The sequence below is a fragment of the Scyliorhinus canicula genome, chromosome 3, assembly GCF_902713615.1.
Source record: "Scyliorhinus canicula chromosome 3, sScyCan1.1, whole genome shotgun sequence".
Classification (NCBI taxonomy): domain Eukaryota; kingdom Metazoa; phylum Chordata; class Chondrichthyes; order Carcharhiniformes; family Scyliorhinidae; genus Scyliorhinus; species Scyliorhinus canicula.
Window position 1 is genome coordinate 170,704,457 of NC_052148.1, and position 26,857 is coordinate 170,731,313.

General features: G+C 46.8%; 1 protein-coding gene across 13 annotated transcripts in view; it reads right to left on the reverse strand.

Moving 5' to 3' along the window:
* ptpn13 (protein tyrosine phosphatase non-receptor type 13) overlaps positions 1-26,857 on the reverse strand; it is a 367,703-nt gene that overhangs the window by 43,944 nt on the left and 296,902 nt on the right. For all 13 annotated transcript variants that reach the window (XM_038791751.1, XM_038791755.1, XM_038791749.1 and 10 more), the window contains 5 exons: positions 25,902-25,993; positions 22,818-22,879; positions 22,223-22,378; positions 11,593-11,767; positions 7,512-7,625 (listed from right to left, as the gene is read on the reverse strand). In XM_038791751.1, coding sequence (XP_038647679.1) covers positions 7,512-7,625; positions 11,593-11,767; positions 22,223-22,378; positions 22,818-22,879; positions 25,902-25,993 — 599 coding nt within the window. The remainder of the gene's footprint in view (positions 1-7,511; positions 7,626-11,592; positions 11,768-22,222; positions 22,379-22,817; positions 22,880-25,901; positions 25,994-26,857) is intronic.

Below are 26,857 nucleotides of genomic sequence, written 5' to 3' on the forward strand. Positions count from 1 at the left end.
GAAAGACGTGCTGTTAGGTAATTTGGACATTCTAAATTCTCCCCGTGTACCCGAAGAGGCGCCGGAATGTGGCGACTCGGGGCTTTTCACAGTAACTTCATTGCAGTGTTAATGTAAGCCTACTTGTGACAATAAAGATTATTAAAAATTACATATACGATTCAGAAAAGGCAGTTTGTTTCTTCACAAAGCACAAAAAGAAAATAGAAATAGAAATAGAAAATCGCTTATTGTCACAAGTCGGCTTCAATGAAGTTACTGTGAAAAGCCCCGAGTCGCCACATTCCGGCGCCTTCCGGGGAGGCTGGTACGGGAATCAAACCGTACTGTTGGCCTGCTTGGGTCTGCTTTAAAGCAGCGATTTAGCCCAGTGAGCTAAACCAGCCCCTGGTTTAGACTGAGACACCTACCATTCCAACCAAACTCATTAACGACTGATGTACAATGGAACTTGTGATGCATTAATCAATGAATAAGACTGCTCCTAACAAGAGAAATGAACTGACGATATGACCAGAAAAAGGCTTTTTATAGAAGTCAGATGTCAAACAACACAATATTTTCAAAATGACAGCGTCTCCATGTGATTTCTCCACAAATACATCAAAACGTCTTGGCTGCCCAGGAAGACTGGGAATGGAAGGAAATTGGTAGCTGGTAGGGATCCTTCTACTCTGGAGACTCTCAGACAGAAAGATAGATTTTCTTTGAGGTGTGCAGGTAATTCAGCTACTCTGTGCTTGATTTCAGATTTCCTTTTTTTTTTTTTTTTTTTTTTTTTTTTTTTTAAATTTTTTTATTCGAATTTTTGCAGAAAATAAACAAAAAGCATAGCAAAAAGCAGTAATATGCAACTAACAGCCCCATAACACCCACAATTCCCCCCACCAACCGTACTCACATGTATCACATTCCTCGCCCACACGCCCCCCACAACAGAGAAACTTAACCATAAATTAAAATTAGATAAATGAAGCAAATTTAGATAAAATAAGAGCTAACTAAATCAACGTCCCCCCCCACCCCCCCCCCCCCCCCCCCCCCCCGGGTTGCTGCTGCTACTGTCCCAGTACCCTATCGTTGAGCCAGAAAGTCGAGGAAAGGTTGCCACCATTTAAAGAACCCTTGCACCGATCCTCTCAGGGCGAATTTTGACCTTCTCAAGCTTAATGAAGCCCGCCATGTTCATTGATCCAGGTCTCCACGCTTGGGGGCCTCGCGTCCTTCCACTGTAGCAAAATCCTTCCCCGGGCTACTAGGGACGCAAAGGCCAGCACATCCGGCCTCTTTCGCCTCCTGCACTCCCGGCTCTACCCCAACCCCAAAGATCGCGAGTCCCCATCCTGGCTTGACCCTGGATCCCACCACCCTTGACACCGTCCTCGCCACCCCCTTCCAGAACTCCTCCAATGCGGGCATGCCCAGAACATATGGGCATGGTTCGCTGGACTCCCCGAGCACATGGGACACCTATCTTCACCCCCAAAGAACCTACTCATCCTCGTCCCAGTCATGTGGGCCCTATGCAGCACCTTGAATTGGATGAGGCTAAGCCGCGCACACGAGGAGGAAGAATTTACCCTCTCCAGGCATCAGCCCATGTCCCGTCTTCGATCTGTTCCCCCAGTCCCCCTCCCACTTCGTTTTCAGCTCCTCTACTGACGCCTCTTCCTTCTCCTGCATAAGCTTGTAGATATCGGATATCTTCCCCTCCCGACCCAGACCCCCGAGAGCACCCTGTCAATCACCCCCTTTGCGGGGAGCGCAGGGAATCCCTCCACCTGCCGTCTAGCAAATGCCTTTACTGCAGATATCTAAACATGTTTCCCGGCGGGAGCCCCAATTTCTCTTCCAACTCCCCCAGGCTCGCAACCTTCCGTCGATAAACAGGTCCTTTAGCTGTCTAATGCCCGCTCTATACCATCCCCGAAATCCCCCATCCATGTTCCCCGGGACGAACCTATGATTCCCCCTTAACGGAGCCTCCATCGAGCCCCCCCACTTCTCCCCTATGTCGCCTCCACTGCCCCCAAATCTTGAGGGTAGCCGCCACCACCGGACTCGTGGTATACCTCGTGGGAGGGAGCGGCCACGGCGCCGTTACCAGGGCCCCCAGGCTTGTATCCCCACAGGACGCTCTCTCCATCCGTTTCCATGCTGCCCCCTCCCCCTCCATCACCCACTTACGCACCATCGACACGTTGGCCGCCCAGTAATACCCCGAGAGGTTGGGCAACGCCAGCCCCCCCCCATCCCTACTCCGCTCCAAGAAGACCCTCTTCACCCTCGGGGTGCCATGCGCCCAAACAAATCCCATGATGCTGCTGGTCACCCTTTTTTAAAAAAAGGCCCTAGGATAAAGATGGGCAAGCACTGGAAGAGGAACAAGAACCTCGGGAGAACCGTCATTTTGACGGATTGCACTCTGCCCGCCAGCGATAGCGGCACCATGTCCCACCTTTTAAATTCCTCCTCCATCTGTTCCACTAGTCTGGTGAAGTTAAGCTTATGAAGAGCCCCCCAATCCTGGCCACCTGCACCCCAGGTACCTGAAACTCTTCACTGCCCTCCTGAAGGGGAGCCTCCCAATTCCCTCCTCCTGATCTCCCGGGTGCACTACAAATACCTCGCTCTTCCTAAGTTCAGCTTATAGCCCGAGAAGCCCCCAAATTCCGCTAACAGTTCCATCACCCCCGGCATTCCCCCCTCTGGGTCCGCCACCTATAACAGCAGGTAGTATGCATACAGCGATACCCGGTGCTCCTCCCCCCCCGCACCAGACCTCTCCACTTCCCTGACTCCCTCAACGCCATAGCCAGAGGTTCAATCGCCAGTGCAAAGAGCAAGGGGGACAGGGGACACCCCTGCCTGGTCCCACGATAAAGCCTAAAATACTCCGATCTCCTTCCATTTGTGACTACACTCGCCATCGGCGCCGCGGTAAAGCAGCCTCACCCATTTGATGAATCCCTCCCCAAATCCAAACCTCTCCAGCACCTCCCATAGGTACCCCCACTCAACTCTATCAAACGCCTTCTCTGCATCCAGCGCCACCCACTATCTCCGCCTCCCCCTCCACTGCCGGCATCATGATAACATTGAGCAGTCTCCGCACATTCGTGTTGAGCTGCCGCCCCTTGACAAACCTGTCTGATCTTCATGAATTACCTCTGGCACACAATCCTCTATCCTGGTAGCCAGGATCTTCGCCAGGCAACTTAGCGTCTACGTTAAGGAGTGAGATAGGCCTATATGATCCGCACTGCAAGGGGTCCTTATCCCGTTTTAGGATCAAAGAGATCAGTGCCCGCGACATCGTCGGGGGCAAAGCCCCCCCCTCCCACGCCTCATTGAAAGTTCGCACCAGCAGGGGACCCACCAGGTCCGCATATTTTTTGTAAAATTCTGCCGGGAACCCGTCCGGCCCGGGGCCTTACCTGACTGCATTTGCCGATCCCCCTGACTAGCTCCTCCAACTCTATCGGCGCCCCCAGCCCCTCAACCAGCCTCTCTTGAACCCTTGGGAAACATAGCCTGTTCATGAAGCTCTCCATCCCCTCTCTCCCCCTCGGAGGTTCCGACCGGTACAATCCCTCGTAAAAGTCCCTAAAGACCCCGTTTACTTCTGTCCCTTCTGCACTACATTTCCACCCCCATCCTTCACTCCCCCAATTTCCCTAGCCGCATCTCGCCTACGGAGCTGATGCGCCAACATCCTGCTCGCCTTCTCTCCATACTCATATACCGCACCCTGCGCCCTCCTCCACTGTGTCTCCGCCTTTCTGGTGGTCAACAAGTCAAAATTGGCCTGCAACCTGCGCCGTTCTCCCAGCAACCCTTCCTCCGGTGCCTCCGCATATCTCCTGTCCACCTCCAGAAGCTCTCCCACCAGTCTCTCCCTCTCCTTCCTCTCCCTCCTTTCCCTGTGGGCCCGGATGGAGATCAGCTCCCCCCGGATCACTGCTTTCAGAGCCTCCCAGACCATCCCCACCTGGACCTCCCCCGTATCATTGGTATCCAGATACCCCTCAATGCTTCTCCGAACCCTCTTACACACCTCCTCCTCCGCCAGCATCCCCACATCCAGGCGCCAGAGCGGGCGCTGGTCCCGTGCCTCCCCATCTCCAGATCAATCCAGTGCGGAGCATGGTCCGAAATCGCTATGGCCGAATACTCGGCATCCTGCACCCTCGGGATCAACCCCCTGCTCAGGACAAAAAAGTCTATCCGGGAATAAACCCTATGGACGTGAGAGAAAAAGGAATACTCCCGCGCTCTCGGTCTCCCAAACCTCCAGGGATCCACCCCTCCCATTTGGTCCATGTATCCCCTCAGCACTTTGGCCGCCGCCGGTCTCCTACCTGTCCTTGAACTGGACCGGTCCAGTGTGGGATCCAGCACTGTGTTAAAATCTCCCCCCCATGATCAGGCCCCCTGCCTCCAGGTCCGGGACGCGGCCCAACAAGCGCCTCATGAAGCCGGCATCATCCCAATTCGGGGCATATACGTTCACCAGCACCACCTTCTCTCCCTGCAGCCTACCCCTCACCATGATATATCTGCCCTCCTTGTCCGACACCACCTCAGCCGCCTCAAACGCCACCCTCTTCCCCACCAGAATCGCCACCCCCCGGTTCTTTGCGTCCAATCCTGAATGATAAACCTGCCCCACCCACCCCTTCCTCAGACGGACCTGGTCCGCCACCTTCAGGTGGGTCTCCTGGAGCATAGCCACGTCCGCCTTCAACCCCCTTAGATGGGAGACCACCCTGGTTCTCTTAACCGGCCCGTTCAGCCCCCTCACGTTCCAGGTAATCAGCCGGATCAGAGGGCAACCCGCCCCCCTTCCCCGCCGACTAGCCATAGCTTGGCAGATATTCGCCCCAGGCCAGCACACCCCGCTCGACCCGTTCCCCATGGCGATAGCGCCTCTCCTCTTCCCCCCCGGCCCTCATCGGCTCCTTCCTAGTCGTTCCAGCAGCAACCCGGTATCCCCCCCCACCCCCCCTCCCCCCCCCCAGGCTAGGACCCCTCCTAGCCGCGACGCACCCTCCATGGTACTTCCGTGAGTCAGCTGACTTCTGCTGACCCCGACAGCTCCCGCCAAAACCTATCCCCTCCCGGCTTGGGGTCATCCCCCTCTTGCCACACCTCCTTGGCATTATTGCAGCGCGGGAAAAAAGACCCGTAGAGGCCCTTCCCCCATCGCAAGCTCCACCCCCCTGCCCCGCAGCGCGGGAAACCAGAGGAAAGCCCGCGCTTTCACAATGCCACACCCCATCCTTCTGACGCAGTTCCCCAAAATCCAGTTTCCCCTCAATCCCCAGCCCCGTACAGAAGAGAACATATAGAACACAAACCCCCACACTCCCCACCTACCCCACAACCATACCCAACAGACAAACCCACCCGTAAACAGAGCAAAAAGAAAACCAGCATACATAACACACATTTCGAAGTTGAAAAAGTTGAAACAGTTGGAACAAAACAGCCACAGCGGAAACAACGCCGGCCAAAGTATGTTCCCAGGCCCTAGTTCAAGTCCAGCTTCTCCGCCTGTACAAAGGCCCACGCCTCCTCCGGGGACTCGAAGTAATGGTGCCGGTCCTTGTATGTCACCCACAGGCGCGCAGGCTGCAGCATTCCAAACCTGACCTGCTTGGCATGCAGCACCGCCTTCGTCCGGTTGAACCTGGCCCGCCGCTTAGCCACTTCCGCACTCCAGTCCTGGTAGATCCTCACGACCGCATTCTCCCATTTACTGCTCCTCTCTTTCTTGGCCCAGCGCAGCACACACTCCCGGTCACTGAATCGGTGGAACCGCACCAGCACCGCCCTCGGGGGCTCATCTGCCTTGGGCCTCCTGGCCATCACTCTGTGCGCTCCCTCGAGCTCCAGGGGCAAATGGAAGGACCCTGCTCCCATCAACGAGCTCAACAACGTGGTCACATACGCCGGGAGATCCGACCCCTCCAGCCCCTCCGCCAGGCCCAGGATCCTCAGATTCTTTCGCCTCGTGCAAACGTCCAGCTCCTCCAAGCGGTCCTGCCACTTTTTATGAAGTGCCTCGTGCAACTCCACTTTCCCAACGAGGACCACGGCCTCCTCCTCCCTTTCAACGGCCTGCTGCTGCAACTCCCGAATAGACTCCTGCTGTGCCGCCTGGGTCCCAAGCAGCTTGGTCGTAGTTGCATTCATGGAGTCCAGCAGCTCAGCCTTCAGCTCAGCAAAACAACGTAGGAGCGAGGCCTGTTGCTCCTGCGCCCACTTCCACCAGTCCTCGGGTGTTGCGCCGGCCGCCATTTTGTTTTTCTTCCCCCGTTTTTTTTGGGGCGTTTCTGCAGCCTTTTTCACCATATAGTGTGGGGCAAGTTCTTCCAGGCACCTTCCCCCACCAGGATATGTAGCAACAGCACTGTTTGGGGCCCTCAAAACGGCCCAAAAGCCCTTAAATAGCGGGAGCGCCGGCCGCCATTTTGTTTTTTTTCACCCGTTTTTTTGGGGGAGTTACTGCAGCCTTTTTCACCAGATAATGTGGGGCAAGTTCTTCCAGGCACCTTCCCCCACTAGGATGTGTAGAAACAGCGCCGTTTGGGGCCCTCAAAACGGCCCAAAAGTCCCTAAATAGCAGGAGTGCCGGCCGCCATTTTGTTTTTCTTCCCCCGTTTTTTTGGGGGAGTTACTGCAGCCTTTTTCTTCTTCCCACTCCAGGTCAGCACCATATAGTGTGGGGCAAGTTCTTCCAGGCACCTTCCCCCACCGGGATGCGTAGAAACAGCTCCGTTTGGGGCCCTCGAAACGGCCCAAAAGTCCCTAAATAGCAGGAGCTGCCGAATGTGTGGCTTAGCTCCGCATAGCCGCAACCGGAAGTCCCCGATTTCAGATTTCCTATCAGAAGAGCAGCCAAAGTAATATATAAAACTATCCATGCACTAACAAGACTCAAAGGCCAATCCATCCGCATGCACATCAGTTGTAATATTGGCTGGCTTACTCCAGACCTCAAGCCACCAACTACACTTGAACTCACCCATCAGCCATGTGATCCAGTGCTGATTTCTGTTTCTTCTGACAGCCAACATGGAGTTTCTTTAAATGTGCCGTGCCTCACATAATAATGCAATTCTGAAGTGAGCTACACCAGGTCATATTTTGTTTTTTAGGAAATCAGGCAAGGAGGCACCTCCCTTTGTGACATTTCGGTATTGGGAATGCCCCTTTACATTCCAGCCGAGGTGAAAATGTTCAACTCCATATTTTGCCTCCAAAGGGGAAAATGTGGCCTATGGATTTAGCCGGATCGAAGCATAGTGCATGCAGAATACTTCTTAAAAGTAGAAAAACCCGATCAATGGTAATTAATAACACATTTCTTTTTCTAGAAATGGACAAATATAATACCAGATCTGAATGAGACAGGACTTGGAATGAGCTGATGTGTATTATAGGGGAAAAAAATACAAAAATTGTGAAAAAAAGTAAATGACTGTCCCACAATCTCAAGAGGTTACCTGGCGTATCTTGTGGTGTAGAGTTTGTTGGATTCAAAGAAAAATATTTATTGACTTCCTGCTGAACAATATCACTCAGAGACTGCAGAACGTCAGCTTCTCGGTCAGTAATATCTACAATAAACACATTTGGAGAAAAATACAGATTCAGTAGACCTAGTGGTAGAATAGTACTGGGGTACAGAGTGGTTTTGTTTTATGGCTACATCCCAGTCCTGCTGCCATTAAACCAAACTGTTCATGTCACAGTTAAAACAGCAGCCCATCCTGTGTACAACTACCTTACTCAGTGCTGCTATCTTCCCCACACGATTGCCAATGATATATAATGGGTAAATGTCAGGAAACATTGATATTTTCCTTATGGTTTTGACTACGTAACTCACCAATGGGCCTGTTTACTTCATGAGGCGCAGCTCAGCCATTCTGCCTGAAGAGGTTTTGCAGCAAAGTGGTAAATTCAAGCAGAGGCACAGATTTTAACAATGACTGAACGGATACTTTTAGAATGAGAATGTTGAAGATCTGACATCAGGGATAAAACCTGATGTCACAGTGGGAGAATAGAACAAAGCAAGAAAGGTTCTTTACCCGAATCATCAAGATTAGAACTGGGGGTTAAAAATGAAACAAAAATAGCACCTGTTCAGTACAGCCAACCATTGAACTATCAAATATAAAGGGAGGGAGGAAGAAAGGAGTATCAGAAAGTCAGGCAGAATTTTACTGTTTCACACAGCAGGGTTGCAAAGTGGAGTGACTAGTAAAATGCAGTGTCTGGCCTGCCTGAAGAGAAGATGATGGAGAGGTGGGGTGCAGTGGTGATAATCCTGATTCTTTTGCTGTCAGTCTGGTCTCAATAAAATTTGAGATGGATTTGCAGGTATCAATTATTGTTTATTTTAACCAGCTAGCTGGGTGACTCACTCTATTGGGAGAGCAGGACACAACCATGTCTCCTGGATCTTCAACAGCGAGTGAACAAAAGGACAAAACATTTCTGTACAGATACATTCAAGTTGCATCAAATTTCACATACATATGACCAAATAAGGCAACAGTAATGAATGCAAAATTCCCATAGGCTATCCCTATACACTTCTTGACCTGGCCATATATCCTGATTGGCTCATTTCACATTCCTCAGCCCTGGGCTCACTTCACATCCTTCAGCCCTTAGGGGGCCCCTTTCTCTCAGCATTCTCGTCCTAGCAATTACCCACCCACCCCCATCCAAGCCATGCTTTGCCCAGTTCCTTTGTTTAGAACATAGAACATAGAACACTACAGCGCAGTACGGGCCCTTCGGCCCTCGATGTTGCACCGACCTGTGAAATCATCTGAAGCCTATCTGACCTATATTATTCCATTTTCATCCATATGTCTACCCAGTGACCACTTAAATGCCCTTAAAGTTGGCGAGTCTACTACTGTTGCAGGCAGGGCGTTCCACACCCCTACTACTCTCTGAGTAAAGAAACTGCCTCTGACATCTGTCCTATATCTATCACCCCTCAATTTAAAGCTATGTTCCCTCGTGTTGGTCATCACCATCCGAGGAAAAAGACTCTCACTGTCCACCCTATCTAACCCTCTGACTATCTTATATGTCTCTATTAAGTCACCTCTCAGCCTTCTCCTCTCTAATGAAAACAACCTCAAGTCCCTGAGCCTTTCCTCGTAAGACCTTCCCTCCATACCAGGCAACATCCTAGTAAATCTCCTCTGAACCCTTTCCAAAGCTTCCACATCCTTCCTATAATGTGGTGACCAGAACTGCGCGCAGTACTCCAGGTGCGGCCGCACCAGAGTTATGTACAGCTGCAGCATGACCTTGTGGCTCCGAAACTCAATCCCCCTGCTGATAAAGGCTAGCACACCATATGCCTTCTTAACAGCCCTATTAACCTGGGTGGCAACTTTCAGGGATTTATGTACCTGGATGCCGAGATCTCTCTGTTCATCTACACTACCAAGAATCTTGCCATTAGCCCAGTACTCTGCATTCCTGTTACTCCTTCCAAAGTTTATTCCCTGATAACTCACCGGGTATCCTCTACATTATCCTATCTAATTATCCCATTTTGTATCACATTCATTTGTTCAATTCCTCATTGGGACAGATGAGCTGGACTTCATAAAATAAACGTGTCTGGCCGCTTAAGTACCTCATTCCGCCCTCCATGCTATTTTACCCACAACGGGAGAGAGCTGTGCCAAGTGGGTAGCTCAGCAGCTTCAACTGTGTGGGCTGGTGTCAGGCAAGGGGGAGGGTACCTTATTTTGGGATCTCCTGTGCTTTTGGGAAGTACTGAATGACTTGAAGCTAAAAGAACTCCCTTGGTGCTAGGAAACAGAAGGAGTGCAACTTTTTCATTTGTTCCAGGATTCTGCTTCATGACTGCAACTTTGATTGGCTATTCTTCTGCTCAGGTAGATTTGGAATCAGGCTTCTATTGCATTTCTGGGCTCTGCTGTTTATTGCAGAAACCCAGAGTACTGACATGAGACCATGGAAAAAAGCTTCTTTATCCAATGGAACATTGGTCTAAAATTGCAAAGACTTCCAGAAATATTGCCACTTTATAAAGTGCAGTTTGAGGAAGTTGAATTACACAGATGGCGGCATATAAGAAAATCCTTGAAGTCTTCAAAAATCCTTCTAAAACTGGGAGATTGATACACTGACTATGAACCACTATGAAGTGGTCTCCATTTTAAAATGTGAAGAGATAACATAATACTGGTAATTCATATTAATGTGGCACATTTTATTGAATAAATCAAGTGTAAAATGATAACTTTAAGCACATGGAAAGGTTTTAAAACGTATCAAATTCTTATTCTCTCTTGACCTTTAAACTGTCCATCAACTTCCAAGAAAAAGAGAATAGGGTTCTCAAGCATAGCTAATCAGAATTTCTACCTGGATACAAAGCCTCTGCTGTTTGCATGGAGATAGATAGCCTTTTGAAACAGAAGAGTTTCTAGCTTATCTCTGGAATTCAGTCACAGGCAGTCTGTCAGCATCTGGGAGAGGGCGAAGGCAGGGACCAAAAGTCTCTATGGTTCACTGCACAGGAATCTGGGTAGAGCCCGGCCTGCGCTTGGGTTGAAAAGTGCAAATTCGAGAGGACTTGAAATAAGGTTAAAAGATTTGCCTAGCTTGTACTAGAGGGAAAAGCTCCCAAGAAAAACCCTCACCATGGAAGACAGTTTTGGGATTAAAAGTTACCAGACTGGAAAAGGAAAAGAACAGAAGTAAATCCTCGGAGTTAAGAATCACTTTGGGCTGGGTTCAAGATTGGCCATTGGTCAGGAAAATCACAGAATACCTACAGTTTAGAAGGAGGCCATTTTGTCCATCGAGTCTGCACCAACCCCTCAAATGAGCACTCTATTAATACCCACTTCCCCCCTATTACCGTATGCTAATCTGCAAATCCCTGGACACTAAGGGACATTTTTATCATGCCAATCCACCTAACCAGCACATCTTTGGATTGTGGAAGGAAACTGGAACACCTGGAATAAACCCACGCAGACACAGGGAGAATGTACAAATTCCACACAGACAGTGACCTAAGCTGGAATTGAACCCGGGTCCCTGGTGCTGTGAGGCATCAGTGCTAACCTCTGTGTCACCATGTCCCCCCTATCCCAATCGAGGGATAGTGTAAAGTACACCGGTGAAGTGGATTCTTTAATGGTGTTAAAAGTTGGAAGCTCAAATTTATTTTTAAAGGTCAACAGTCACCCTGGAGATCATACCAAAGTACCTAGCTGCTCGATTGATTAGGTATGCACAGTATCATTTTTGATTTAGTTAATATGAAGCATTCAACAAAAATAAATTACAAACACCGATCTTCACTGTGGCAAATGTGAATCAAAAATCATTCCAACTCACGAAATCGGATCAGTTTACCTAATAGCATGCTAGTTTAACATTATACAACCGGTTCCAATAATGCTTTCAGTTCGGTCAGTAGTTACCTGCAACATGTTTGTGCAAAAACAGTAGTGTTTAGATCAAAGAATTGCATAAATTGAACTCAATCATGCTTGGTTTTACTCATACCTGCTTCACACTGCACTTTGCTGAAAGAGCGCATGGTATCAGCATCCTCATTTGTTCTTTTCACTTTGCTGGAAGATTTAGTTCTAGAGACAGTTAAATTCACCAATCCTTTGGCTCTGCGGATTGTTGTCACTGCTTTCGTGTGGGAAACTCCAACTACACATTCCCCATTTACCTGCGGTTGAAGAATATAGATAATGGTAGGAATCTGCAAGTTACTGCTGCTGCTGTTCCCGTACCAGCCTCCCCGAACAGGCGCCGGAACGTGGCGACTAGGGGCTTTTCACAGTAACTTAATTTGAAGCCTACTTGTGACAATAAGCGATTTTCATTTCATTTCATTAAGACCTTTGATCACTAGCAGACGTTTTACTGTTTTATATGGTTACTTTGTACAAGAATAAGCAAAGGTTGAAAAAATTGTGATGAAGTGTGATTCTGTGAATGCAACAGTATTATTAAAGGCAATTAATTTTTTTTTAAAGTGTTAAATATGCACTACAATTTTGCATGATGTTTTTCTATTACAAACTGCACCCAAAGAAAAAGAATACATTGGTATCCATATCTTTACAAATAGATTGGGTAAAATTGTTTGCCCTTTATTGCAAGGGGATGGAGCATAAACGTATGGAAGTCCTGCCACACCTGTACAGGTCATTGGTGAGACCAACAGGTAGATTTTTGATCTATAAGGGATTTAAGGGTTGTGGGAGGAAGGTTGGCAAATGCAGTTACTGCCATAATCAAATCAGCCATGATCATATTGAATGGCAGACCAGGCTCGAAGGCCCAAATGGCCTTCACCTGCTTAAAGTTTTCTGATCTCATGTTAAAATTATTTGTCATTTAACAATTCACCCCTTCCCCCAGCAACAATACTACTTGCTTCCTGAAAAGATTACAAAAAAACCATACAAAATTTGTGTGATTTGATGTCAATCATTTCCCTTTTTTTTTTAACCTTGAAGAGAAATGTAGAACTACTGACATTGGGTAAAAAAAGGTTGCAACATAATGAAGCATTCTATTTTGCCCGGTCTTAAGGCAATTAAGTTGTTAATACTCGTTATATATTTGAATGAAAAGCTTTCATAACCAATAGTAATCTATTTGGATCATTAAAAAGTTGTGTCTGTCTGATATATATCGACTTAGTTTAACCCAATTGGTGGGAAGCATGTGGTATTATAGGTTACTGTGAGCTAATAAGATCATATTACAAAACAGCCACGTTTGATCCTACACCAGCTTCCCTGCTCCTTGCAACTATCCTAACACTTTGTCTTTTTCCAGCCCAATTGTACTATCATCCACTTTCCCCTTCTCTCAAGACAAGGCAGCAGACACCCTCTATATTCACCAGCTGACCATCCCTCCCAAAACTCACTGTGAATCTTGATTCCAATCCGCCACTCTCACACCAACCCCAGGCGATCGGAGAAATATTTCCCAGCGCCTATTTGCATCCCACTGTTGCCCCAACACTTGGAACATGCCACGTCACAAACTGGGATCTAGCCTCAATCTCTCCACCGTCCCCCTCGCCCCTCCCCCTCACCTCACCCTGAATTGTAGTCAATTCCTCAACCCCAGCTGAAGGTGAACCACTCAAGAAAACAAGCCTTGAGGGAGCAAAAATTGCAAATGCGAATTAATTATATATAGCTGGAAAAAAAGAGAAATGTATTTATTTTGCAATACGAACAGAGTAGAACCAGGGTAGGGTGGGTTACAGGAGCATACATCACAATGAACTGCATGGAAGATAAGCCAACATTAGCAATCTCAGAAATTGTAACTTCTATTTATGTCAATATGTTGCTCCATAGAAGTGCAACTCGACTTACTGAATAATGAGCATGTAGGTGACCTAAAAATACAGGAACATTTGGGACATTGTAGCCACAATATAATTATGGTTGGTTCAAGAATAAAAGGAAAAAAATATATAAAAACGTAATGAGGGACCTTTTCCAAATTAAATGAAAGAAAATTGACAAGGGAACCATAAATCAGCAAAAGGAAATAATTAAACTGGAAATCAAACGTGTACGCCAGCAGCAACAAAGTCCATCGGAGGCTAGAGTTTCATGGATTAAAAAAGGATATTAGATACAACTTCGAACTAAAATCAATTATTTGGCTTTTACAGGACGGACAAAAAAAAAAGCAGAAATAGATTGCACATGAATTAGAAATCAATTAGATTATATTAGGAAAGCTAAAAGGGAGTATATGAAAAGATTAGCCAAAGGCAAAGGACAATAATAAAGCACTCTAAAGGTACTTTGTACAAATGTATTCAAAGGCTAGGACGACTGGAGATGAAGGCAACAAGCTTATATTGGTGAGCAAGTGCATGGCAGCCTGACCAACTCAGCACTTTGCTACAATTTTCACAGAGGATATATATTTTGGGACTAATAGGGAAGTGTGAACTCCAGTTAATGGAGGTCAGATTCAAAGAAATAATACAAGAAATGAATTAAACTTAAAAAGGTACAAAGAAAAGTCACCAGGCGTTGATGGCTTTCTACCAGGGTCCTGAGGGAAGCTATGATAGAAAATAGCAGAGCATCCGACTATCATTTCTGTAGAAAGGAACCTTGTACCAGAGGGCACCAAATTTGACAGCCTTCTTCGAAAAAAAAAAACAAGCAATAAGCCAATATATTGTAGTTCGTAAGTTAGTCACCTAGTCAGCTATAGTTAACCCGTTAGTCTTTATCATAGAATTTACAGTGCAGAAGGAGGCCATTCGGCCCATCGAGTCTGCACCGGCTCTTGGAAAGAGCACCGTACCCAAGGTCAACACCTCCACCCTATCCCCATAACCCAGTAACCCCACCCAACACTAAGGGCAATTTTGGACACTAAGGGCAATTTATCATGGCCAGTCCACCTAACCTGCACATCTTTGGACTGTGGGAGGAAACCAGAGCACCTGGAGGAAACTCACGCACACTCGGGGAGGATGTGCAGACTCCGCACAGAGTGACCCAAGCCGGAATCGAACCTGGGACCCTGGAGCTGTGAAGCCATTGTGCTATCCACAATGCTACCGTGCTGCCGTTACTGGTTGGGTAAGCAAGCTACTGCAGTCTCCAAGTTACAAAGCATTTTCAGAAATATCTCAACCCTTGATTTTGTAGCTTGTTCCATAAAATACAGTAACAAGCAGATAGTGCTGAGCTTGTAAAAGATTTTTGTTACGTCACAGTTGGAGCATTATGTACAGTTTGGGGCATTTTATTAAAAGGGAGGAATATAAAAGCAATGGAAATACTGCGGTGTGAATTCACTGGGATATTGGGTGGAACTTTCCAATTTATTTTCCCAAAGTGTCAGCTCGGGTGGAAAAGTGGAGTGTAGCCTGTGACTGTTCCAGTCATATTTTTTGACTTTTTTGGAAAATAAAAATGAAGCAGCAGGCCCAATGGTGTCTTGCTGGCAGAATCCACCCTGCCAGCAATTTAGGCTTTTAAATTATCTTAAAATTTTAAAAGACCAAAATAAAAAAGGAACATCCCATGGAACTACCCCGGAACTCTCTCTCCTCCGCCGCCGCCCCCCCCACGGAACCTCCTGACCTCCACCATGGAATCATTACCTGCATCACCACTTGGCAATGTGAGCACTGCCTGGACATGACCCTCATGTCCCAGGGGTTGCACTCATCTGTGCATAAGCAATAGGAACAGGTGTAGGCCAGTCGGCCCCTCAAGCTTACTCCGATAGGATCATTGCTAATCCGATACACCTCGCATCCAATTTCCTGCCCTTTTCCAATAACCCTTGATTCCCTTGCTGATCAAGAATGATCTATTTCAGCCTTAAATATACACGGGCACTCAGTCCCCACAACTCTCTGTGGCAAGGAGTTCCAAAGACTCACAACCCTCAGAAGAAATTCCTCCACATCTCAGTCTTAAATGGCACTCCTTTATTTCGAGACAATGCCTTCTGGTCTAGACTCGCCCATGAGGGGAAACACCTTTTTATCATTTACGCCGTCAAGCCCCTTAAGAATCTTATGGCCGTGATTCTCCCAAAAGAGAACAAAGTCCTCTAGCGAGCGCGTTTAGCCATGTGTTTCCTGGCGCCTGCAGTGCCGAGAAACACATGGCTGTTGAACGCGACTTGCATGGCCAAGGCCGCACATAGTCCCATTTTGTACAGAGGGGAGCTCTGCTCATCGGAAGTCCCCAATGTAGCAAGAGATCGGGATGCCACTTTTAAATGGCGTCCCGATCTCCAAGGCCTGCGAAACAATCCCCTTCCACCACCTCTCAGCCCAAACACACTACAGGAGAGTCCCCTGTCACAAACATGCACGTCAGGCAACCTCAGCCCGATCACGTGTGTGCAAAAAATGTCAGCTTGGCAGTGCCAACCTGGTACCACCCGGACACCTTTGCAGTGCCAGGCAGCACCAGATGGCACTGCCAGGGTACCAGGCTGGCAAATGCAGTGCCAGGGCATCACACTGCCCAAGGGCATGCAGCTGGGGACACCGATCCCATGGGAGATCCCAGAGTGCCATTCCATCTGGTCCCCGTTTGTGGGGACCAGCGCTGAATGCCGCCCCACTGAGCTCTCTAAGGCGAAGGGGTTGAATCCCCTCAGGTGCCTCGGGAATCAGCACATTACAGTGAGGCATACTGCCTCACTCTAACCTGCAGATTTGCCAACAGGTGATCCTACCCATTGTTGGTGGGATTCACATCGCAATGTCTAGCGAGATTGCGTTGGATCTTGTGAGGCGTGGTGAGTCAGGTCAATCCCAGGAGTGGGATCTTCCCACTTTCATCGGTCAAGCTGCGTCATGGCGAGCTGCTTTTTGGGCTCAGTGTGGTCTTTATATGTTGCAATGTGATAATCTCTCATTATTCTAAATTCCAATGAGTAGAGTCCCAACCTGTTTAACCTTTGCTCAGAAGACAATCCCTCCAGACCAGGGATCATCCAGGTGAACCTTATCTAAATAGCCTCCAATGAAACAATATCTTTCCTTAAATAAGGAAGCAAAACCGCTCACAGTACTCCAGGTGTGGTCTCAGCAGTACCTTGTACAGTTGCAGCAAGACTTCCCTCCTCTTATACTCAATTCTGTTGAAATAAGGGCCAACATTCTATTTGCCTGCCTGATTACCTGCTGCACCTGTAGCCTAGCTTTTTCTGTTTTGTGCCACCCTGTCTGTGTGTCATGGCTTTCTGCAGTTTTTCTCCATTTAAATAATGTTCTTTTGTTCTCCCTTCCAAAAATTAACAACTTCACATTCTCCCACATTATACTCCATTTACCTACTTTTTGCCCACTTACTTAGGGACCATCCCTGAAGCGACCCCTGGACACGCAAACTCACCTGTTGTTGGGGGGGGGGGGGGGGGGGGGGGGTCCTCATGCCTCCTGCACCCCACCTCAAATGGGTAGAGCGCCCCCCCCCCCCATGCCCAATCCTGGACAAAATGCTAGCCGGGCACCATGGCATTGCCAGCTTTGAACCCTGGCAGTGCCAGGCTGGCACCCAGATGACTGCCAGGGTACCAGGCTGGCAGTACCATGATGTCTGGGAGGCATCAGCAGTGCCAGCGTGCTACCTTGCCCAGGTAACAGCCACCCAAGGGAATCCAATCGCCTAATAGACCCCCCCACCATAAATGCAGGTACGCCTGGTCCCTGTTTATGGGGATCAGTTTTATTTGGCGCTCGGCTGGGGTCTCCTCGGTGAGGCTGGTAGATCCTGGGGGTCAGTTCAATCTGGTGAAGGCAGAGTTAAGTGAGTTTTTACTAAGCGAGTCTGGGTCTGCCCATTGTGAACGGGACCCAGATCGCAATGTCTCGTGAGATCTCGTGAGGCATTGCGGCCATCAGGAATCCAGGGAGAAGCCACTACCGGGATCTACCGGCCGTCTCCCGTCCCACATGTGACAGGACGTGGCCGGTAAATCATGCCACGTGTTTCTGTAAAGGCTGTGTGATCATGTCCATTTACCTCTATTTGCTCCATCAATTCATCTACCTTCTTGTGTAAGATTTGTGCATTAAGATACAAAGCCTGCAGGCTTGCCTTCTTTTCATTTTTAATCACTTTGACCTTTTCTTGTACCGTGGTCCTATTTACCTCTCTTCCTTGACTACTCCCTGTTTACCGTTTTTGCATTTTGCTGATCTTTCTATTATTACTGTCCTTCTTTCTCTTTCCCTTGTCACCTTGCTCACGTTCCCATTATCCTGCCTTTCTAGTTTTAAACCGCCCCAACCACACTAGCAAATACTCACCCTAGGACATCAGTCCCAGTCCTGCCCAGGTGCAACCTGTCCATTGACGCTGGTCCCACCTCTCCCAGAATCGATTTCAATATCTCAGGAATCAGAAACTCTTCCCCTTGCACCATCTTTCCAGCCACGTATTCATCCGATATATCCTGCTGTTTCTACACTGACTAGCACATGGCACTGCTAGTGCTACATTTCAACTTACTGCCCAACTCCTTATATTCATCTTTTAAGACCTCACCCTTTTTATAAACCTATGTTATTGGCACCAGTGTGTTCCACCACCACTGGCTGTTCACCCTCCCCCTTCAGAATGTCCTATAGTTGCTCTGAGACATCCTTGACTCGAGCACCAGGGAGGCAACATACCATCCTGGAGTCTTGTTTGCAGCCACAGAAACACCTATCTATGTTCCTCACAACTGAATCCCCTACATTCCCACACTTTTTACTCTACCTCTATGCAGCAGTGTCAACGCTGATGTACCGAATTTGGCTGTTGCTGCTTTCCTTTGAGAGGCCATTCCCCTCAACTGTATCTAAAGCGGTATATCTGTTTTGCAGGGAAATAGCCACAGGCGATTCCTGCACTGCCTGCCAAGTCCTCTTGCTTTGCCTGGTGGTTACCCATTCCATTCCTGCCTGTAGACTCAGCCTGTGATGTGACCACCTCTCTTTTTGTGCTATCCACGATACTCTCTGCCTGGTGGATGCTGCACAGAGTCACCAGCCACCGTTCTTGCTCTGAAACCTGAGTTTTCAGGGCCTACAGCTGGAAACACTTACTGTACGCATTCTGGGCTCGGGCACTAGAACTGTGCCCAGCTTCCCACAAAGAACAGGATGAGCAAACCAAGATTTTGAGCTCTCCTGCCATGACATACCACTTTGGATTAAACCTTTAAAGGGCTCTTAAATCAAATAATATCAATCACATTAGGCCCTTCTTTCCTTGACCTTGTTAATACAGAATATAATCCATACAAACTATAAACCACAAAATAAATGGGCGGCACAGTGGTTAGCACTGCTGCCTCACAGCTCCAGGGATCCACATTCAATTCCAGCCTTGGATGACTGTCTGTGTGGAGTTTGCACTTTCTCCCCATGTCCGAGTGGGTTTCCTCCAGGTGGCTCCAGTTTCCTCCCACAGTCCAAAGACGTGCAGGGTTGGTGGATTGGATTTGCTAAATTGCCCTTAGGAGGGGTTATTGGGTTATGGGGATAGGGTGGAAGTGAGGGCTTATGTGGGTCGGTGCAGACTCGATGGGCCGAATGGCCTCCTTCTGCACTGTATATTCTATGTTCTATGCTGGGCTACTCCTTTTAAGGTTTCCGCACTGCTCTGCTCATCTGCTCCTCACCAAACCCACTCTCCCCTTGACCTCCAGTGCCCTGTACTGTCAGAGCTATTTAAAGTCCCTCTTTCTCCTCATGCTCCAAATTCGCTAAGACCATGGGCTGGCCTCTCCCAAAATGGTGCTATGTCCCCATGCCGGCGGAAAAACGCTGGTGTTTCACTCCCGAGTTCCCTCAAAAAAAGAAGCAAATTCACTCACATTCAGGGGGCTAGCAAGGACCCGGAGTGATTCACGCAACTTTAGCTGCTGATACGGGCCCCCGCACTTCCGGTCTGGAGTCCGTGCATTCCCCTGGCAGCGGCCTCCAGCAGCCGCGCCGAGTGCCATAGCAGATCCGGACCGTGGAGACAGCTGGAAAACGTAGGCCTCCCTGATCGGCTGCGTGCCTGAAGATCCGGCTGGCCCAATCTGTCCCCTGGCCGCCCATAAGTCCCCTCCCCTGGTGCTCAATCCACCCCCCCCCCCCCACCAGGGCGGCCGCGGACTGAGTCCGCAGCTGCCACACGAGGTTCCCGAATGGCAATAGGTGGTTAGAACCACGCCGTCTGGAACTCGGCAGGCCGGGAGCAGAGAATCGCCAGGCGAGCCTCTGGCAATGGGCCCCCAGCCGCGCGGAGTAATCCGCGGAATCTCGGGTCCCGGAGAATCGCTGGACCGGTGCCAGGCCCGATTTCAGCCTGAAAGTTGATTCTCCGCCCCTGCGCCAAACACGATTTCAGTGCTGGGCTGCGGAGAATCCAGCCTTTTACTTTCATTTTCAAGAGCGAGTATACTCACCAATCCTACTCATCAATTAGAGAAAATAAGGGACTGATCACCTCCTCCCTCTTTCACCTAACTCCCTGTTTCACCAAACACCAGCTTCACTTGTAATACAACAAGATAGCACTCCAGTGCTCTGTTCACCAGGTGCATGTCGTGGCGAACATGTCGTGATTACGTTGGTGCGATGTGAATGGACAGCCTAATGTGGGGGTCAATTAGGTGTAAATGCCTGATGTACATACTGAAGTAGATATAAATGGGGTTCCCGACTCAGTTATCTCAATGGCAGGTACAACTGAGCAGGGAACTCCCCCGGTGTAAAATCTATTTTGGGTCTCGCGCTCGATTCGCTGCCTCCTCCGCTGTGGGGGCGGAACATCCCAGCTCTTACCAGAGATACGTGGGGTGAGTGATTACAGTTATGAAGAGAGACACCAGAAGTTGGTGATTGCTCACTGATTTGTTTCAGGTATAACAAGATTATGGAGGATTATAATAACAGAAATCGCAATATATTATTTTCACTGGTACATGAGATAATAAGTGAAGAGGGCATAATAAAGCTATGAGGTCACAGATAGCTTAAGTCAGTGGCAAATGGAGTATAACGTGGGGAAATGTGAAATTGTCCATTTTGACAAGAAGAATAAAAAGCATTTACATCTAAATTGTGAGAGACTGCAGAACGCAGATTCAGAGGGATCTGGGTGTCCTAGTGCATGAATGACAAAAAGTTAGTATGCAGGTACAGAAAATAGTTAGGAAAGCTAATAGAATGTTATAGTTAACTGCGAGGAGGATCGAATATAAAAGTAGGAAGGTTATGCTTCAGTTGTACAGAATGTTGGTGAGATCACATATGGAGAAGTGTGTACAGTATTGGTCTCCTTATACAAGGAAGGATGCAAATACATTAGCAGAACCTCATGTCAGGAATGGGCAGGTTTTTCTTCTGAGGAAAGATTGGACAGGCTTATCCTTCTATCCACTGGAGTTTAGATGAGTAAGAGGTAACTTGATTGAAACATATCCTGAGGGGTCTTGACAGGGTGGATGCGATAAGGATGTTTCCTCATGGGTAGAATCTAAAACAAGGGGTCATTGAGAGATAAGAAAAAAAGGTTCTCTGTGGGTAGTGAATCTTCACAACCCCTTTCCTCAAAAGACACTGGAAGCTGAGTCTTTGAATGTTTTCAAAGCAGAGCTAGACAGATTCTCGATAAACAAGTATGTGAAAGGTTATTGGGAGTAGGCAGGAGGTTAGTCAGGTCAACCATGATCTTACTGAATGTCAGATCAGGCTCAAAGGGTCCAGTGGCTTACTTGGCTCCTAACTTGTAAGACAGAACTAATTTAAGATGTTTGCAAACAAAGGTTAGAAAGTAAAAGCTTGAGACAGATGATTGTTAAAATGTAGAATTCTCTGCCATAAACTTAGCTAACGCAAAGTTCATAGTTTGTTTAAAAGGAAACTCGATGGCTATGTGATTATTTTCAAAATCATACTGCAGTCAAACCTCAGGAAGTCTGTTGTTCATAGCAAAGATCGAGACAGACTTTCCGTCACCAAGAGTATCTACCGTTCCTAATATGGGAACAGGTCATGTGCAGCCCACTCCACCAGAGATGGGACAGCTGGACGGGCTCGGGTGGCCTGTCAAACGGTCATCAACCGGACCATTGGCTGCTGGGAACCCCTCCCGAGACCTCATTGGCCAGAAGCCAAAGAAGTTTCTGGAAAAGGTGGGGAGAGGGATAAATGTAGGCATCTCAGAGACACCAGTAGCAGATGACTACCCGGTGTGTGAGGTGACCCTGACCAGACCAGAAAGAAAGAAGCAAGTAAGCAAGAGCCAGCGGGAATCACCTTTGCAAAGGGGAACAGAGGGACTCGGGGATCGGATCTACAACTCATCAAACCACCTTTGCGGGCAGTTTAGTCGAATTCTGGGTGTTTCTTGTATGTATAGTGGGTAATTTACAGGTTAAATATATTTAATAAAGTGTGTTGCATTATCTACGTGTTAGCACTTTGTTCTACTCATAAATAAAGACATCTGGGTGAACTAATTCCGGAGCTGGTTGTAGTATCCGAATTGGACAGATACAACAGCTACTTGACAAAGGAAGAAAGCAAATAGATTTGTGGAGAAAAAGCAGGCCAGATGATTGGCATTATTTTTGCGCTGCAATGTTCTACGATTCTAGGAAGTAAACTTGCCTGAAGTAATCGGTCACCAACTTGCAGCCTTCCATCCATTGCAGCTGCACCGCCAGGATGAACACTTTTAACAAAAATGCCACTCTCGCCACCTACTAAGGAGAATCCTAATCCTCCTGAGAGGGGCTTCTGTAGATCAAAGTGCATCACATGATTCTACGGAGAGAGAAATAAAGGTTCTGAATTTCCTTATGCAACACTGATTGAATTTGAAACGTATTTACTGTAAGTGATTCTATAAAAGATCCTATAAAATTGCAATTCTTTTTCATTTGTTGAGTTTTGATGTTCCCCTGGCACTAGCCATTGCACCAACTAATTCCCAAGATATCAGAGGTTGCAAGAGCAATTAATGTCCCAAATTCTTCATTTTGAGAAAATACATTTCAGCCAATCTCACATGAATATAGTTGCTCTCTGTTTTTTACTGGATCTAATATTCACAGGAAAACAAGTTCCACAGCAAAATTATCTATAAAAAGCTTAATGATCAAAAAATGATTTTATGTTGATCAAATATAAAAATAATTTGTACTTTATTATAATTAATTTCCACAAAAATGATTTTCCCACTAATGATAAAATGTAATCTTACCTCGGATACCTTTACGTCAGACACTGGATCACGTTCACTTGGCCTATTCCCATACAGATCCCCTGTTGACAAAGTGATACTTGGATATTAAACTCAAATCAGGTTCACAACTTCAAAAAGAAAAATCAGAAGAGAACAGGAAACTACATTTGATGGAGAAAAAGCATCTGGACAAATCTATTCTTTGGAATTAGCTTCAATGGATCTGAAATTTGTGTCTGAATAGATTCTGGATTAAGGAACATACTAAAAGCGTCAAATAAAAACAGAAAGTGCCGGAATACTCTGCAGGTCTGGCAGCATCGGTGGAGATAGAACAGGGAACGACTGGTACTTGCTTCACAAACTCTTACTAGCGCTGAAACAAATTATGCTTGGCTACATAAATATGCTTTGAGCATCATTTTCAAGGTAAGAAGGTTCCACCATTCCTTTTATGGGTGTCATTGTACTCTTTTGACGGATCATTGACCACTTGACGACAATCTTTGGGCCGTATAATGGTATTCCTTCCTTAGCAGCCAGTACGTTACAAGGTTGGTCTTTGATATTATTGGCTTAGGGTGCCGTAAGACTGTGCAGTTGTTGGTAAGGGTCCTCTTTGCGGTTGTCGACATAGTACACCCTTATATCATGTATGGTATCCAACATAAGTTACTGCAACATGTAAATGCCAATGCTTTGGCGTACCAGCCTCCCCGGACAGGTGCCGGAATGTGGCGACTAGGGGCTTTTCACAGTAACTTCATTGAAGTCTACTCGTGACAATAAGCGATTTTCATTTAATTTCTTTGTCAAGATTGCCGTTACAAGTCAAGCGTAGCTCAGAAGAATATTTAATCAACATCCTGCATTTCTCACTCGTGGATAATGTGCCTGTAACTTCAGCTCAAGTTCAGTGATACACAAGAACCAATCCAATGATGGGGTAGGTGATGGACTTGGTCCAAAAAGGAATGCCATCAGACTTTCATGAGAAAAATCCAGGCTTCAGAGCCCTACATCACACGGAGACTTGAGTTGACAGTCAGAATGGGGTTTTATTATGGGGAATCCGAGTGATTATTTCTCGGTGCTTATGTAGTAAAGTCCTTGACCAACTACACGAGGGACATCCTGGTCTGGTGAGGATGAAGGAACTGGCATGCATTTGTTTATGTTGGCCAGGATTAGATACTCAAATCGAAGAGGAAGTGGGACAACATCAGTCCTGTGCAGCACTATGAAACACTCCACCGCTGCAACCACTACATCCGTGGGAATGGCCGACACAGCCATGCCAGAGAATACACACCGACGATACTGGTCCAGCGGAGGGTCACATGTTCCTTGTGATCTTGTGATTGTGGATGCACACTCCAAGTGGCCAGAAGTCATGATCAAGAAATCTAGTGCGACTGGACAAACCATTGAGAAGCTAGATGAAACATTTGCAAGATTTGGAACTTCGGAGCATATTGTAAGTGACAATGTTACTCGGTTCACTTTGAAGGAGTTTGAGGACTACCTGAAGGGAAGTGGTATACACCACATTAAGTCAGCTCCTTATCATCCTGCAACAAATGTGTTGGCCAAACATTTGTCCAATCGTTGATGCGTTCCTCAAGGCATCGAAGGACACAGATTCAATTCCGGCCTTGGTTGACTGTGTAGAGTTTGCATGTTCTCCCAGTGTCTGCGTGGAATTTTCTCTGGGTGCTCCGGTTTCAGTCCAAAAGATGTGCAGATTAGGTGGGGTTACAGGGCTACGGGGATACGACAGTGGTTCTGGGGGGGGGGTGTTCTTTCAGAGGATCCGTACAGACTCATTGGGCCAAATGGCCTCCTTCCGCGCTGTAAGGATTCTTTGGTTCTATGATTCTATACATTGGCAAGAGTGAACAAATTCTTAAATGTCCCATTGGAAAACCGTGCACGAAACACCAGAGTTCACCACCAATGCTGCTGTTCAAAAGGAAAATGCAAACAGGTTGCTTTGTGAATTCCACCTGATATTTCAGAGATTGCCAACTGACAACAAGTACAAATTGCTAGTAAAGGGGTAAAACTTTTCGAAGTGAGTATTGGATCAAACCAGAAGCTACACCACCAATGAGAAATGGGCACCTGCTCTCATTCTGTCTAAGATAGGTCCAATATCATATACTGTGCAGACAAATGATGAGACACGTCATGCTGACCAGCTACTGTGAAATCAAAGTGAAATCGTGGAAACTTCTCAGGAAGTATTCTCTTGAAAAATCCAGACAGCAATACTCCGAATGAGACCAGACACAAGTTCAGATTCTGCTGCTGAGGACTTTCCACTACCTATAGAGAAGAACACTGGAGTAAACTCTCAGGAGGTACCTAAAAGGAATCGACGTCCATTTGAGAGTGTCCTATTAAGTTGTATATATGTATAGAGATAATGCGCAAGTGGTTCTGTTGTATAAAGGATTAGTCATTTTCATTGTAATGAAGGAGGGCCGGTAGTGGTGTGTTATGTATCAGACAAGACAACCCTGCTGGTGAAGAGTCATGTGATCTGGACTGATATCAGCAGAGTGTCTGAGCGGATCTCAGTTCTCCATCTTCGATTGTATGAGCAACACCCTTAATAAAACCTCTCATCGTGTTTGTAAGAATCCAAAGTATTGACACCTCCAAAACCTTTCTCTTTGTGGTAAATAACACAGGGGCTGGTTTAGCCCAGTGTGGCTCCCTGAACAGGCGCTGGAATGTGGCGACTGGGGGCTTTTCACAGTAACTTCATTGAAGCCTTCTTGTGGCAATAAGCAATTATTATTATTAAATTGAGAGATATAACACACACTTGCTGATCTTACTGTACAGATTGACACAATCAGAGCGTCTTCTGACAATTGAATAAAGCTAGTCACCTACATTCAAAAATATTTTGAACAGCTTGAATTCGAATTTCTAAATGAGGTTGCTCTTTGCAAAAGTCTTGTGTACCCTTCTATGCTTGATAAGCAGCTATCAGCATGACTTTAAATCAATCAGTATTCAAAAACAAAATTGGAGTTTAAAATAAATAAAAGGATCCAGAGTAGTTTAACGTTATTTCATTAAAAAGCTTACCATTAATTGCAACAGATTCATCAAGTTTTATATATTTGTCATTGCACTGAATGGAAGACTCCATTACTTTGGCAAATACAGGCTCTCCATCCCTGCAAAATAAAAAAACAAAATCCCCAAGATTAAATAGAGCAAACATTTTGGAGAAATTTTACAGGAGGGAACCTTTATCTGAGGCCTCTCCACCAGATTAAAAAACACACCTATTCAATTTCATGTTTTTTTATTGGTGTTCAATAAGGTTACATCGAACATGACACAGCGAAAAATACATTTACTCTGTATTTGCCAAAACAAATGTACTTTTCTGCAACAAATTTACCTTTCCTAGTTGATACCAGTAAATTATTTTGTTTTGGATAGTTATTGTTTTGTTCAGGTGTGACCGATTTAAGATTTCAGATCCAGATGGCTAATCTCAACAGACTGCCTCTGAATAAGCCACCGAAAGAATGCAAGCAATCTTCCTAGATAGAACAATGAGTGTCTCACACTGTGGGGAGATAACTTTCAGTGCCCTGAATAGGTAAAACGCTACCAGTTACGTTCTCATGGGTATTGTTCAGGTAAGTCACTCAAACTAAATCGTTATTTTTTCATTTAAAAAAAAATCTTTTTATCCTCCTAATTTTTAAGGTTTTCAATCAAATAAACGACAAAAGAACAAACAAAAACAAATACAATAACAATCCCCCAAACAAAAACAGCACCTCACTCACTATACAGACTAAAACATCCAACTGTACATTCCAGGTAAAAAAACAAAAATTAACAGTCAATTAGTAAACCGTGTAATCAAAGACAACAATAACCCCAACCCCCCCCCCCCCCCCCCCCCCCCCCAATCCTCCTCCCCAATGTTCGATGGCAACCAATTCTCGAAAGTGCACAATAAACCGTCCCCAATGAATTGTAGAACCCCTCCAGCATCCACCTCGGATAAAATTTCACCTTCT